General features: G+C 38.7%; 1 protein-coding gene across 1 annotated transcript; it reads right to left on the bottom strand.

Moving 5' to 3' along the window:
- Positions 1 to 6,290: 6,290 nt before the first annotated feature.
- LOC149163596 (protein NODULATION SIGNALING PATHWAY 2-like) lies at positions 6,291 to 14,229 on the bottom strand. Its single transcript, XM_089429194.1, has 2 exons — positions 13,924 to 14,229; positions 6,291 to 7,301 (listed from the first exon to the last, which is right to left on the bottom strand). Exons 1-2 carry the CDS (start codon positions 14,227 to 14,229, stop codon positions 6,291 to 6,293), a joined length of 1,317 nt encoding a protein of 438 aa, XP_089285320.1.
- Between the last annotated feature and the right edge of the window lie 441 nt (positions 14,230 to 14,670).

Below are 14,670 nucleotides of genomic sequence, written 5' to 3'. Positions count from 1 at the left end.
ATATGTAATGAATGAGGATTACAACTCTATAATGAAGAATGACACATGGGAATTAACAGAATTGCCCAAAGATAAAGTTCCCATAGGATGCAAATGGTTGTTCAAACCAAAGTTTAATGCTAATGGTAGTATTGATAAGTATAAAGCTAAATTGGTTGCAAAAGGCTATTCACAAAAATAAGGCATTGATTATGAAGATACTTTTTCACCTATAGCTAGACTGAATACAATTAGAATCATGATTGCATTAGCTACAATTTGTTTTTTGGAAAATGCATCAGTTAGATGCCAAATATGCTTTCTTGAATGGTGAATTAAAAGAAGAAGTTTATTTGGCTCAGCCTGAAGAGTTTGTAAGCCTAAAGGGTTTGTAAAGTAGGGACAGGAGCATATTATTTGCAGGTTAAAGAAAGCTTTGTATGGTTTGAAACAAGCACCAAGATCTTGGTATGTGAAAATTGATTCATTCTTTTATGAAAAAGGTTTTGTGAGAAGCAAAAGTGATCCTAACTTGTACCTCAAAAGAGATGAAGATGGGAACATTACCTTGATATCTTTGTATGTTGATTATCTAATCATAACACACAGTGCACTCAGGTTGATTGAAGAAATTAAAATTCATTTGTCCCAGGTATTTGAAATGAAGGATCTTGGCGAATTGCATTATTGTTTAGGTCTTGAAATTTGGAGGGAATGTGGTAAAACAATCATCACACAAAGAGAATATGCAAAGACAATCCTTGAAAGATTTCATATGTTTGAATGCAAACAAGTGTCTACTCCTTTGGAATAGAATGCCAAGTTGTATAATGATGATGGATCTAAAGAAGTGAATGGAACTTTGTATCGTCAATTGGTGGGAATTTTGAACTACCTCACCACTACCAGGGCAGATATAGCATATTTTGTGAGCATCCTTATTCAATTTATGGCTAATCCTTGTGAAAGCCATTGGAAAGAAACAAAGAAAGTCCTTCGATATCTGAACGGAACACTTTATTTTGGTATTTTGTATATTGATGAATCTGATGTTGAGTTGGCAGGTTTTTCTGATTCAGATTGGGCTAGAAATCCTGATGATAGAAGATCAACCTCAGGATATGCATTCAATTTAGGATTGGGGTTCATATCATGGAGCAGCAAGAAACAACTAAATGTTTCTTTTTCATCCACGAAAGTTGAATGCAAAGCCTTGACCAATGCAACTTGTGAAGCTATTTGGTTAATGAGTATTCTTGAAGATGTTGGAGAAAAACAAAGAGGACCAACAAGCATCAAATGTGACAACCAGAGTTTCATGAAGTTGGAAAATAATCCAATTTATCATGCAAGAACTAAACATATTGAAGTCCAACATCATTTCATAAGAGAAAAGATGCAATCAAATGAGATTCATTTAGTGTATTGTAATACAAGTGAGAATGTAGCTGGCATCTTTACCAAGCCTCTTGGAAAGATGGACTTTGAAATATGTAGACAACAACTAGGCATTGTTGAAAATCCATTTCTCCAATAAGGGGGGGATGTTGGAATAATGTAGAAATCATATCTCCAGATAGAGTTGATGAGTTGTATTCTCGTAGTTAGTGTTTTAGTCTATTTGTCATGAGTTGTGTCTTTGTAGTTTGTGTTTTGAGTTGGTGATCCAAATTATTTGAATCTAGATTGTCCTAGAAGTTGTCTATGTGTTCCTATATAATGTCCTAGTTGTCCAAGCAGTTTGATCGATGAGATTTGGTTTTATTCTTGTGCATCTCTCTGATATTCTAATACCTCTCCCCTTCCTTCAACCATTTAATTTGGGAATTCTGCCTCCAAAGCACTCTAGGTATTTCCTCTAGCTCATGAATGATCTTTCCTTCCTCTTCTACTAGTGCTTCTGAGCATCCCTCCCCTATGATTTGGCTCTGTATCTCCTCCATTTTGTCCTATAGCTTCGTTTTTTCAACCAAAATATCCCCAAACTCTTGTTTATTCCAATTTTTATTTATAAGCTTCAACTCCTTCAACTTCCCCTAGAATACTTGCATTTGTCTCCCCCCTAGAACTATGATCTCCTGCCACCAATATTCCAATTTCTCCACAAAATGTGGGTTATGAAATTAGAAGTTGTCAAACCTAAAATGTCAGTTCTTGGAACTGACTTCATATCTATTTATGTTCGGATGGGCTAGTGGTCATACCTTAAGCTCAGAAGGAGTAACCTCCATGAATGAGTCACGAACAATGGCCTCCTCCGAAATAAGGAAATGATTTAATCTTTTGGCTACTTGTTGGTTTCCCCCTTTCTGTTTATTCCATGTATGAATAACATTACGCATATCGATATCTGCTAATCTCAGATCCTCAATAATTTCGTTGAATTGAGCGACACTAGATCTAATCTGCTTATCCCCACCACACTTCTCCTCTAGGCTATGGATCATATTTTAATCTCCCCCCACTATCCAACACTTATCCTGGATGGATTCTCGAGTCTTTCATAGATCATCCAACAATTTCTCTTTTTAGTTCAAGGTGGGGGGACTATAAACCGTCGTCGGACTAGTCCACTCCTTCGCCCCAATACACTGAAATCTCCTTGCCAAGTTGTAGATTGTGGCTTACCAATCTTGGAAAGCCACCAAACTTTGGTTCCAAAACACTGCAAGACCACCTACAGTGCCAAGGTCATCTATTTCCATCACCTCACTTCCTTTCCAACACTTTCTCATTATAACTTCCATCTTGTCACCAAACACTTTGGTGTCCTGTAACATAATTATCTATGATTTCTCCTTGTTAATATTCGTTCTTAAATAGCGGAGATTACCTTGACTATGTAAGCCCTGAATATTCCACAAGACGATTTTCATTAGGTAAGTTTCTCCATGAGTTGGTCCATTTGGCTAGAATTCAACAGAAATTCCCCCGCTTCCTTCAAAGACTTTCTTCCCTTCTTCCCTTTCTCAACCATTGGAGGGTCCAATGGAGAAGGGCTCTAGTGTCCATTATCTTTTCTTGAGATCACTGACCTATGATCTCCTTCCAATTTGGACAATCTAGCACACCATTGACCAAACAAATTTAAAAAATGCACTAGCTAGTGGGATGGAATGTCATTGATGTCTTCCTCGACCTAAACAAGGAATAATTCCAACATTTTTTCTCATCTGCGCTTAATTTGCTATGATTCTCATCAACTTCTAAGATATTTCTAGTATGGATTAGGACCTCCTTAAGATTTTGGTCTTCCTTTAGGTCCTTTAGTGATTTTCGTTTGGGTTGCTGCTTCTTTGCCTCTTTTTTTTGTTGATCCACATCCACGATTTGGATAGCCATTCAATCCAAGTTGCTCCCTATATTTTCTATGTTATCCAATTACTCCAAAATGGTAAAAGGGTTGCTACCTTGTGATTTTTCTTTTGCGCTCAGGCCACATGTTGCACTGGCGGAGCTGTGGAAGTCGAGGTTGATTTGGTCACTTACTGACTCTGTTGGTTATAGGTAGATTTACCCCTCTGTGGGCCTACTTATTCGAAGCCCTCTTCATATTTCCCTTCCCTACTATTTTGTTCTTCAACCATAGTGAGTGGGTTGTCTTGGAAGAGATGTCCATATTCATGCAATTTGTGGCATTTGAATGACACATGTTTATAGTTCAATGGTTGAGGCTAAATTGTATTGTGGTATTCCAAGTCAATGGACTTAGGAAAGGGCTGGGAGATGTTCATATGAACACATATCGAGGCATAAGCTGCATGTCACCTTTACTTTGTGATCTCTGAGATCTTCACAAATTCACCGATGGCATTCCCTATACCTTCTAGGATATCAGGTTCCCAAAAATCTTCCATTAGCGAGAATAGGTGAACCCGCACTAGGGCCGCGAGGAATTGCTATTTCTTGCGATTATAACATTCTTCCTAGAAGCACATGAATAAACCCGCATTCTTCATGAAATACGACCTGTTTTCAAAATCTCATTTCCATTTTGCTAGATCGACAAATATGATAGTTAAAAAAAACCTTTTGCCTGCAATTGTAATCCATTGGCCCCTTGGGATTCCATTTCGTCTGGATCCATTTCACAATCTCTTGTTCTTTCGGCTAGATTCCCATAAACTTACAAATGAGGGTGTGATCCTTCATGAGTTGTCTAGTCTCTTCCAATCTATTGTTGGAAATCAAAATTTTGGTTTTTGAGGGGGCCTTTGGAAGGCATCTCCCTCGAGATTTCCCTTGCCACTAGGCTCCCATCACTCGACTCCCCTGGGCTGGGAGATGTTCATATGAACACATATCCAGGCATAAGCTGCATGTCACCTTTTCTTTGTGATCTCTGAGATCTTCACAAATTCACTAATGGCATTCCCTATACCTTCAAGGATATCAGCTTCCCAGAAATCTTCCATTAGCGAGAATAGGCAAACCCACACTGAGGCTGTGAGGAATTGCTCTTTCTTGCGATTATAACATTCTTCCTAGAAGCACATGAATAAACCCGCATTCTTCATGAAATACGACCTGTTTTCAAAAGCTCATTTCCAATTTGCTAGATCGACAAATATGATAGTAAAAAAAACCTTTTGCCCACAATTGTAATCCATTGGCCCCTTGGGATTCCATTTCATCTGGATCCATTTCGCAATCTCTTGTTCTTTCGGCTAGATTCCCATAAACTTACAAATGAGGGTGTGATCCTTCATGAGTTGTCTAGTCTCTTCCAATCTATTGTTGGAAATCACAAATTTTGGGTTTTTAGGGGGCCTTTAGAAGGCATCTCCCTCGAGATTTCCATTGCCACTAGGCTCCCATCACTCGACTCCCCTGCATTTTTTCCACTAGATACCAAGCCGAAGCTCCCTCATGTTGACCTTTGCATCCCATTCATGACATTGTGATAGGAGGAGAGACCCCCCTCCCTATTTGTGAGGTGACTCATAGGACACTCAACCTACTCACTGGCATACAGTACATTGTCTAATCAAGCAAGAGTTGGTGTCACCCTTTGTTGAAGCCTGTAGACTTCTACGCACAAACACTAGCTTGAGTGAAACCCTAGCAAAGTAGTAGTCGACATATGCCTCCCAACGACATTGAAATATTTTTTTATAGGTGACATTGAAACATCTTTTTTTATTAATATGTTTTTCAAATGATACATGTCAAATTCCATATTGATCATGGAAAGAATTACACATCTTTCTCATAATGAGCTGCAGAAAACACCTTTCACACAACAATTTTTTATTCAAATTGCATTTTTGAATGTGTGAATAGATTCATCCCATTGAAAAACCCTTAGGCACAATTGTGTAGATTAGACAACTTGAACAAACAATAAAAATGAAAACAACAAAGCTACATCTATAAATTCTTAATTCTTGAAAACAACAAAAAAAATTGATAATCTAAATTCTTAAAATCTATAAAACCCCAACAATTAAATTTTAAAGAGAAATTGTGGGTTAATAAAGATGATGATGATGATGATGATGAATAACCTCCACTAAGACCTCTATGGTCTATTGGACCTTAAGAAAGTAAGAGATTAAATAACACTGCTAATCATCATAGTTTTGTGGAATTAAAAGGTCAAGAAAGTTGGTAGTGTGATAGATGTTTGGAAAATTAGATTGAATGTGAGTATAAGATAGACAATCTAAGAGAAAGTGGTATTCATCTTAGACCCTCCTAGGAAAAAAAAGGTTTTACGTGATAAAATTGAGGGAAAAAAATATTAAAATATTATAACTCATTGACCAACACCCATCTCTCAATCAGAATTATCTCTCTATATTAACTAAAGTTAAGAAGAAAATAAATATTACTAAAATAAACAGATTTTTTTTATTGGAATTGAAATCTTTTCTTATTATTAATATCTTTTTCAAATATTATTTTTTTAAATTTATATGACTTTTAATAAATCTAACCCTTTATATATATATATATATATATATATATATATATATATATATATATATATATATATATATATATATATATATTTTTACGTTTTAAATGATGAATGACCTAAATGAAATTATCTCAAAATTGATGACACCCAACAATATATTTTCCACATCATTCCAACTAAACAAAAATTAAAATGTATATTGAATCCCATATATCCCACGCGGTTCATGACTCGCAAATACAAAGCGGGAAGATGGATATGTCAGGGTCGAATCAAGAACTGGGAAGCTCTGCTCAAACTATCCAAATGATCCAAATGTTGTGATGGATTGCTACAGATTCCAAGGTGCCTCTCTTTTCCAAAAAAATAATTCAGTGTCATTCCGATGTTAATTTGTAAGGTCGTGATGATCAGATGAGGGTGATTTCCATGTTGAAACCCACACCAAAGGGGTGGAACCCCATTTCAGAACCTCTCGATTATCGCCCAACATTTCTACTTCATAGCATCCGCTGCAGGGCAGACTATATTTTGCATAAATCATGTTGTCATTACTTATACTACCTTCGCCATAACCACAGTTGAACGGAAGGTCAACAACGTTGGAATCTGTGCTATCATCGCTGCGCGTGCTAAGAACTCTCTTGGACATGGCCGGCCCAAAGAACATGCGCTCCACCAACGCACTTGCAAGTCCATGTTCTGGAAGTGCAGCTTCAACAGAGTCGAAAATGGCGCACAGCTCCTCCAAGCGACGAATGAAGCTCTCTAAGAAGTTAGCAGTGCCACTCTCGGTGCCATGCGGACCCGTCGCGAGCGTAACAGCCACTGGATTCAGGCATCGCGCACCAACGAGGAATTGCAATAAGTGTGATTTATTTCTGAGATTGAGCATGTGAGGCAATTGCCACATACAGTTCACTACTACAATCTCCCCCTCTTCGGACGATAGTATGTCCTTGAGGGCTTCCAAATCCGTTTCTTGGAACGAAAATGGGATCCCCGCAGAGGTTGCGTACTCCGACAACCTTCTCCCGGTATACCCACAATACACAACACTCTCCTCCTCCTCTTCCACGTCTGCCCATTTGATTGCTGTGATTTTCAAGTGAGCAACATCAATATTTGTCAATGACTCCATTAATGGCGGCCATTGGATGCCCTCCATGATATCGAAGTCAATAGTATGGATTCTCACATTCTCAGTACCGCCAGCGGCCGCCACTGCTTCTAGAATGCATTGGTTAGCATTGAAGTGAGGTATCCGTACGTAAGGATAAGCTACATGCAGCAGTTGCAGAGCTCCCAGAAAATTGTCGTTACTGGTCTCATAAAAGGGCTCTAGATGGGCGAGAGAATCGACATTGGAGTGAAGCAGAGCATGGTGTTGGGGATTTTTCTGGTAAAATCCCAAAAACAAATAAACTGAATACACAATAATGCTCTATTTTTCTCCTCAGGATATTTTGCACAGGGAAGCCCCAAAAAAAATTGAGCAAGACAGAGTTTCTAAGCCAAAACAAACTTGTATTAATTTATAAACTGCTTAATACAATTTTCTTCCTCTCTCTCAGAAGGATTCACCAAAAATAAATACTCTGCCTCTTTTACAAATGATTTTTACACTGCTGTGTAAAATCTTCATACACTTTTACTGCTGTAAAAGGAGCTTTTACATTTACTGTTGTAGAATAAATTTACATGGATTTACTGCTGTAAAAGAAATCCTTCACATTCACCCCTGTGTGAAATTTTCATTACATTCAAGCGGCTGATCATTCACATTACATATTCAATTAAAAAAAACATTTGTGCTAGCACCATACATTTCATTTCAATGCATATGCTTTACAATCCTTTTTTTTTGTTCGCACTACTGTGCTCTCCTGGTTTGTTATTGGTTGCAGCTGAAACTCACATTCATCCCCGTGTGCTTTTTCCAAGTTACAAAGTCAACACTTCAAAACCAAAACATATCACTTACGATACCTTACCCATACTTCCGTAAATTTAAAAAACAATAAAATTAAAAACGTTTACCAACTTTTACCTATGACTATGACAGTGCATTAAATACATTAAATAAAAAAACGATGGTAAAAACAAAACTAATGTTCTGGCAGGTTGAATAAGATCTTTGTCCGTTGACCTGATCGGACGCAATTCGCACACCAACCTCACACAAGCCAAACGAATTTTAACGTCCGGGGAGTTGGTGGTTTCGGAGTTGTACACTGGACGCGTGGCAGCAACGGATTGTGTCGGAGGCCCTCTGACGAAAACAACCTTTTGCGAATGGTGGTGCGGGGAAGTCTGGGTGGTTTTGCCAAACCACGCTGCAGTAAATGCGGTTGAAATTAATATTTCAACACTCCCCTTTAATTTCAACTGCTGGGTTATCAGTCATACCCAAACATTTCCTCAAAAATTCAAAGCTTTTCTGATCCAATGGCTTTGTCAAAATGTCTGCTACCTGTTCTTGAGTCCTGCAATGTTCTAAGATAATTTCTCCATTGTTCACCAATTCTCTGATGTAGTGAAACCTTGTATCAATGTGTTTCGTTCTCTTATGAAACACTGAATTCTTTGACAATGCAATAGCTGAGCTATTGTCACAAAAAATCACTGTTTCTTTTGCCTGCTCTTGGCCTAAACTCCTCAACATTCTTCTCATCCAAACTGCTTGACATGCTGTTGCTGTAGCTGCCACATATTCAGCCTCTGCTGTAGATAATGCTACAATGGACTGCTTCTTAGAAGCCCATGAAATGGCTCCTGAACCCATATGAAAAACATAACCGGAAGTGCTTTTCCGATCATCTACACTTCCAGCCCAATCACTATCAGTGTATCCAATTAAATCTGAACTTTCTGAGACATTATATAAAATTCCAAACATTTTGGTACCTTTGACATACCTCAAAATTCTTTTTGCTGCCTGCCAATGTGCCTCCTTTGGCCTCTCCATGAATCTGGAAATTAAACTAACAGCAAACATAATGTCAGGCCTAGTTGCTGTTAAATACATAAGGCTGCCAACAATACTCTTGTACAAACTAGGATCAAAATCCTTGCTGCTGTCCTCTCTGCTGAGTTTTAATCCCATTACTGTGGGAGTGATCGCTGCTTTGCATTCTTGCATGTTAAATCTGCCCAACACTTGATTTACATATCTAGCTTGTGAGATAAAAATTCCTTTTTCATTTTGATCTACTTCTATGCCTAAGAAGTATCTCAAGAAACCCATGTCAGTCATTTCAAATTCCTCTTTCATGACTGATTTAAAATTCTCAATGAGCTGATCATCATTTCCTGTGAAAATAACATCATCAACATATAAGACAACAATTAAAATTTTACCATCTTTTTCTTTGATGTAGACGGTGGGTTCTCCTTCACACTTGTCAAATTCATTATCCAATAGATAGGAATCTATCCTGCTGTACCATGCTCTTGGCGCTTGCTTCAGCCCATAAAGAGCCTTCTTCAATTTGCACACTTTGTGCTCTTCACCTTTCTTCTCATAGCCTAGAGGTTGTTCAATGTAAACCTCTTCCATTAACACTCCATTTAGAAATGCTGACTTCACGTCCATTTGGTGGACTTTCCACTTGTTTTGAGCTGCTATGGACAACACTGCTCTCACGGTTTCCATTCTTGCAACCGGTGCGAAAGTCTCCTCATAATCTCTCCCATATTGCTGCTTGTACCCTTTGACAACCAGCCTTGCCTTGTGCCTTTCTATCTTGCCTTCAGCATTGCTTTTGGTCTTGTAGACCCATTTCACTCCAATGACTTCTTTGCCTTTTGGTAGCTCAACCAAATCCCATGTTTTGTTTCTCTCTATGGCATTTATCTCCTCATCCATAGCTTCTATCCATTTCTTATCTTTAATTGCATCTTCGAAATGAATAGGATCATCAACATGACAATACAAGGCAAATAAGGAATTCATTCCTTCATCATAAATGTCACTTAGATTTCTAAACTTCTTACCTCTTTCATTTGGTGTGCAAGTGCTTGAAGATGCACTTGAATTTCCTCCTTGTGGTGTGCTTGGAGAAGTACTTTCATTTATCCTCAATGGTGTCCCTTGCTGTCCTTGTGTTGGCGCCGCTGTTTGGGGATGCATTTCAGCCACCTCCTCATCATCTTCATCATGAGACAAACAGTTTTTTACATTCATTGTTTTCTCTATGCTTCCATCTCAAGCTTCCTCCTCAATGAACTGAACATCTCTGTTGACAAAAAACTTCTTGGTGGATGGGATATACAACCTGTAGGCTTTGGATTCCTCATTGTATCCAATGAAAAGACATTTCTCCCCTTTGCTATCCAACTTCCTCCTTAGCTGATCTGGAATGTGTGCATAGGCCACACATCCAAAAACTCTCATGTGGGTGACTCCTTGCTTTCTCCCACTCCATGCTTCTTCCGGCACTTTGTTCATCACTGCTTTTGTAGGACACCTGTTCAAAATATAAACTGCACAATGTACAGCTTCAGCCCAATAATCATTTGGCAAATGCTTTGCCTTCAACATGCTCCTTGCCATCTCCATGATGGTTCTGTTCTTCCTTTCAGCAACTCCATTTTGTTGTGGGGTGTACCGAGTTGTAAACTGTTTATGAATTCCATCTTCTCTACAAAACTTTAGGAATTCATTGGAGATATACTCACCTCCTCTATCAGTTCTCAAAACTTTTATATGCAGCCCGCTTTGGTTCTCCACAAGTGCTTTGAAATTTTGGAATTTCTCAAACACTTCACTTTTGTTTTTAAGGAAATATGCCCAAGTTTTTCTTGTAAAGTCATCAATGAATGTTAAGAAATATAGGCTGCCTGCTAATGATGGAGCTTGCATCGGTCCACATAAATCTGAGTGGATGATCTCTAAGGGTGCCTTTGCCCTTATGCTTTTCCCTGATGGAAAACTTTCTCTATGTTGTTTGCCCAATATACAACCTTCACAAAGGCTGTCCGGCTTCTCTATCAATGGTAATCCTCTTACCATTCCTTTTCTGCTTAATAGGTTTAGACCTCCAAAATTTAGATGCCCGAATCTCAAGTGCCATAACCAATTTTCATCCTTTGGCACGCTTTGGAAGGCCTCTTGAGTGACTGCTACCATTTCCTTCTTGTTCTTCAAATCTGTCCTTATCCTGAGAGGGAACATCCTGTTCCTCGTCATCTTCACTTCAGCAATGCATCTTTTGCTGGGTGCTATATCCATGATGGTGCATACATCATTTTCAAAGAAAACATTGTACCCCTTTTGAACAAGTTGTCCAATACTCAAGAGGTTACATCTCATTCCAGGGACATAGTAGACATCTGCTATGGTTTTCTTCTCACCCTTCTTTGTAAATATTTTTACCTCTCCTTTTCCCATAACAGAAATTTTGCTATCAGTTCCTAATGTGACTTCTGATTTCATATTTTTATCAAGGGCAGAAAAGAGAGCTATATTTCCTGTCATATGGTTGTTGCAACCTGAGTCTAAAAACCATATGTCATCACTGTTTGTTTCAGCCATGTTATAAGCTATCAACACATTATCTTGACTGTTGTTTTCTCTAGTGACATTTGCATTTTGTCTATTACTCATATCATGCTGCTTCTTCCTACATTCACTGGCATAATGCCCATATTTTTTACAAAAATAGCATTGGACATTGGATTTTTCATACCTTTGTCCTTGAGCATGATGTTGTCCTCTTTGTTGGCTGCTGCCTTGGCCTTGGTTCTGATTTGGATTGCTGCCTCTTCCTTGAGCATTTGCTGGGCTGTTCCTTCCACCTCTGTTCTGGCTTCTGCCTCTTCCTCTCTTGTTTCCTCTGCCTTGACCTCTTCCTCTTCCAAAAGACATCTGGGTCTTGAAGGCTTGCTCTAGAGATGAGTTTTCATTCCTACTCAACCTCTGCTCATGTGTTATCAGTGATGCATGTAGCTCATCAACTGAAAAGTTTGAGAGATCCTTTGTCTCTTCAATGGTGGTGACAATCGCATCAAACTTTGAGGGTAAGACCCTCAATATTTTCTCCACAATCCTCCTTTCTTCAATGGTTTCTCCATGAGTCCTCATCTGTGTGATCAGACCAATCACATGTGTGAAGAATGAGTCAATGTTGTCTGACTCCTTCATGCTCAGATTTTCAAAATCCTTCCTCAGCAATTGTAGTTTTGCTGTCTTCACTCTCTCCATACCTTGATAGGTTGTCTTGAGAGTTTGTCATGCTTCATTGGATGTCTTAGCTGCTGCTATCCTTCGAAATACACTCTGGTCCACTGCTTGATACAACAATACAATGGCTTTTGCATCCTTCTTCCTATTGCTCTTCAGCAGATCTCTCTCTGCCTGAGTTAAGTTGTTAAATTGATTTTCATCTGCTGGTTCTGCAAACCCAGATTCAACTAATTCCCATAAATCTTGAGAGATAAATAAAGCTCTCATGGTTATTGACCAGTAGTCATAGTTCTTCCCATTAAATTGTGGGAGCTGGGTGTTAAACATACCCATACTAGTGCTGGTGCTAGCCATTCCTTGCATCCTTAGTTATGCTTCAATTTCTTGACTGTGTATTTTAAAACAACTGACTGTTTCTTCAGCAACAACTCAAAAAAAACTTTGAGGAATACCTGAATCTTTTGCCTGAGACTTCACTTTGCTGGAGAAGATTTACTGCTGCAACAAAACTCCTTTCTTCAGCGTCTTGAACACCTTCAAAGAGCCTAAGCCTGCTCTGATACCACTGTTGGGGATTTTTCTGGTAAAATCCCGAAAACAAATAAACTGAATACACAACAATGCTCTGTTTTTCTCCTCAGGATCTTTTGCACAGGGAAGCCCCAAAAAAAATTGAGCAAGACAGAGTTTCTAAGCCAAAACAAACTTGTATTAATTTATAAACTGCTTAATACAATTTTCTTCCTCTCTCTGAGAAGGATTCACCAAAAATAAATACTGTCTCTTTTACAAATGATTTTTACACTGCTGTGTAAAATCTTTATACACTTTTACTGCTGTAAAATGAGCTTTTACATTTACTGTTGTAGAATAAATTTACATAGATTTACTGCTGTAAAAGAAATCCTTCACATTCACCCCTGTGTGAAATTTTCATTACATTCAACCGGCTGATCATTCACATTACATATTCAATTAAAAAAAACATTTGCGCTAGCACCATACATTTCATTTCAATGCATATGCTTTACAATCCTTTTTTTTGTTCGCACTGCTGTGCTCTCCTGGTTTGTTATTGGCTGCAGCTGAAACTCACATTCATCCCCGTGTGCTTTTTCCAAGTTACAAAGTCAACACTTCAAAACCAAAACATATCACTTACGATACCTTACCCATACTTCCGTAAATTTAAAAACAATAAAATTAAAAACGTTTACCAACTTTTACCTATGACTATGACAGTGCATTAAATACATTAAATAAAAAAACGACGGTAAAAACAAAACTAATGTTCCGGTAGGTTGAATAAGATCTTTTGTTGTGCTCTCCTGGTTTGTTATTGGCTGCAGCTGAAACTCACATTCATCCCCGTGTGCTTTTTCCAAGTTACAAAGTCAACACTTCAAAACCAAAACATATCACTTACGATACCTTACTCATACTTCCGTAAATTTAAAAACAATAAAATTAAAAACGTTTACCAACTTTTACCTATGACTATGACAGTGCATTAAATACATTAAATAAAAAAACGACGGTAAAAACAAAACTAATGTTCCGGCAGGTTGAATAAGATCTTTTTCCGTTGCCCTTATCGGAGGCAATTCGCACACCAAACTCACACAAGCCAAACGAATTTTAACGTCCGGGGAGTTGGTGGTTTTGGAGTTGTACACTGGACGCGTGGCAACAACGGATTGTGTCGGAGGCCCTCTGACGAAAACAACCTTTTGCGAATGGTGGTGCGGGGAAGTCTGGGTGGTTTTGCCAAACCACGCTGCAGTAAATGCGGTTGAAATTAATATTTCAACACATGGTAGAGATAGTAAGCGACTCTCTCCATGGTCGATCCCGTGGAAGAAACAAGGCCTCGCAACCTGCAGAGGATGACGTGCACCAGATCTTCTGCTCCCTCCCACATTGCCTCTGCGCATGCAGTCAAGAGATGTAGGAGCCTCAATCCTTTGTATTCAAGGCAGCCATCATCATCCGCATCCACAGAAAACGAGCCTGCATTGTCTGTCATCATTGATTTCGACTCGCTGCTGCTGCTGTTTGTCTGAACCAGTTGATCCCCAGCAGGATGCTCAAGACTGACTGGGTCTGCACTGCTGTCAATTCGGCGTTGGAAGACAGTCATGGAGCAGCCAAAGGCATGAGATTATTAAGGGAGCAGCCATTGATGATTAAATCATGCCATGACGACCATTTGGCTGCATCCAAATCTGCGTCCAAATTATTAGTATCAGTATCCGAATCTACAGGCTGGAGATTATTGAATATATGATCCCACTCTCGTTCACAAAACCATGATTCTCCCATTGTACCTTCCATTCTGTAAAAATCATAACTCCAGTTCTCTGTCCGATGCGTGAAGAAAGAGAGTTGCCGGACACAAATAATAGCTTTGCAGCGTGATAAATAACCATCGATTTTTTAACGAAAAGTATCCTATCAGTCCGATGGATATGGGTGAAGAACGAGAGTTGCCTGCCACTAACTTCATTTTCTTTTTATAAAGTATTCGATCCTGATGAAAAGCAAGGCTCACGCTATTCTCATTTCTTTCGCGACAAGCTGG

The sequence above is a fragment of the Pinus tabuliformis genome, chromosome 5_1 (genome assembly GCF_031772625.1).
Source record: "Pinus tabuliformis cultivar Carrire ecotype Pingquan chromosome 5_1, CPIR1, whole genome shotgun sequence".
Classification (NCBI taxonomy): Eukaryota; Viridiplantae; Streptophyta; class Pinopsida; order Pinales; family Pinaceae; genus Pinus; species Pinus tabuliformis.
The sequence above is the reverse complement of the archived record's forward strand: the minus strand, read 5'-3'. Positions and strand labels throughout refer to the sequence as shown.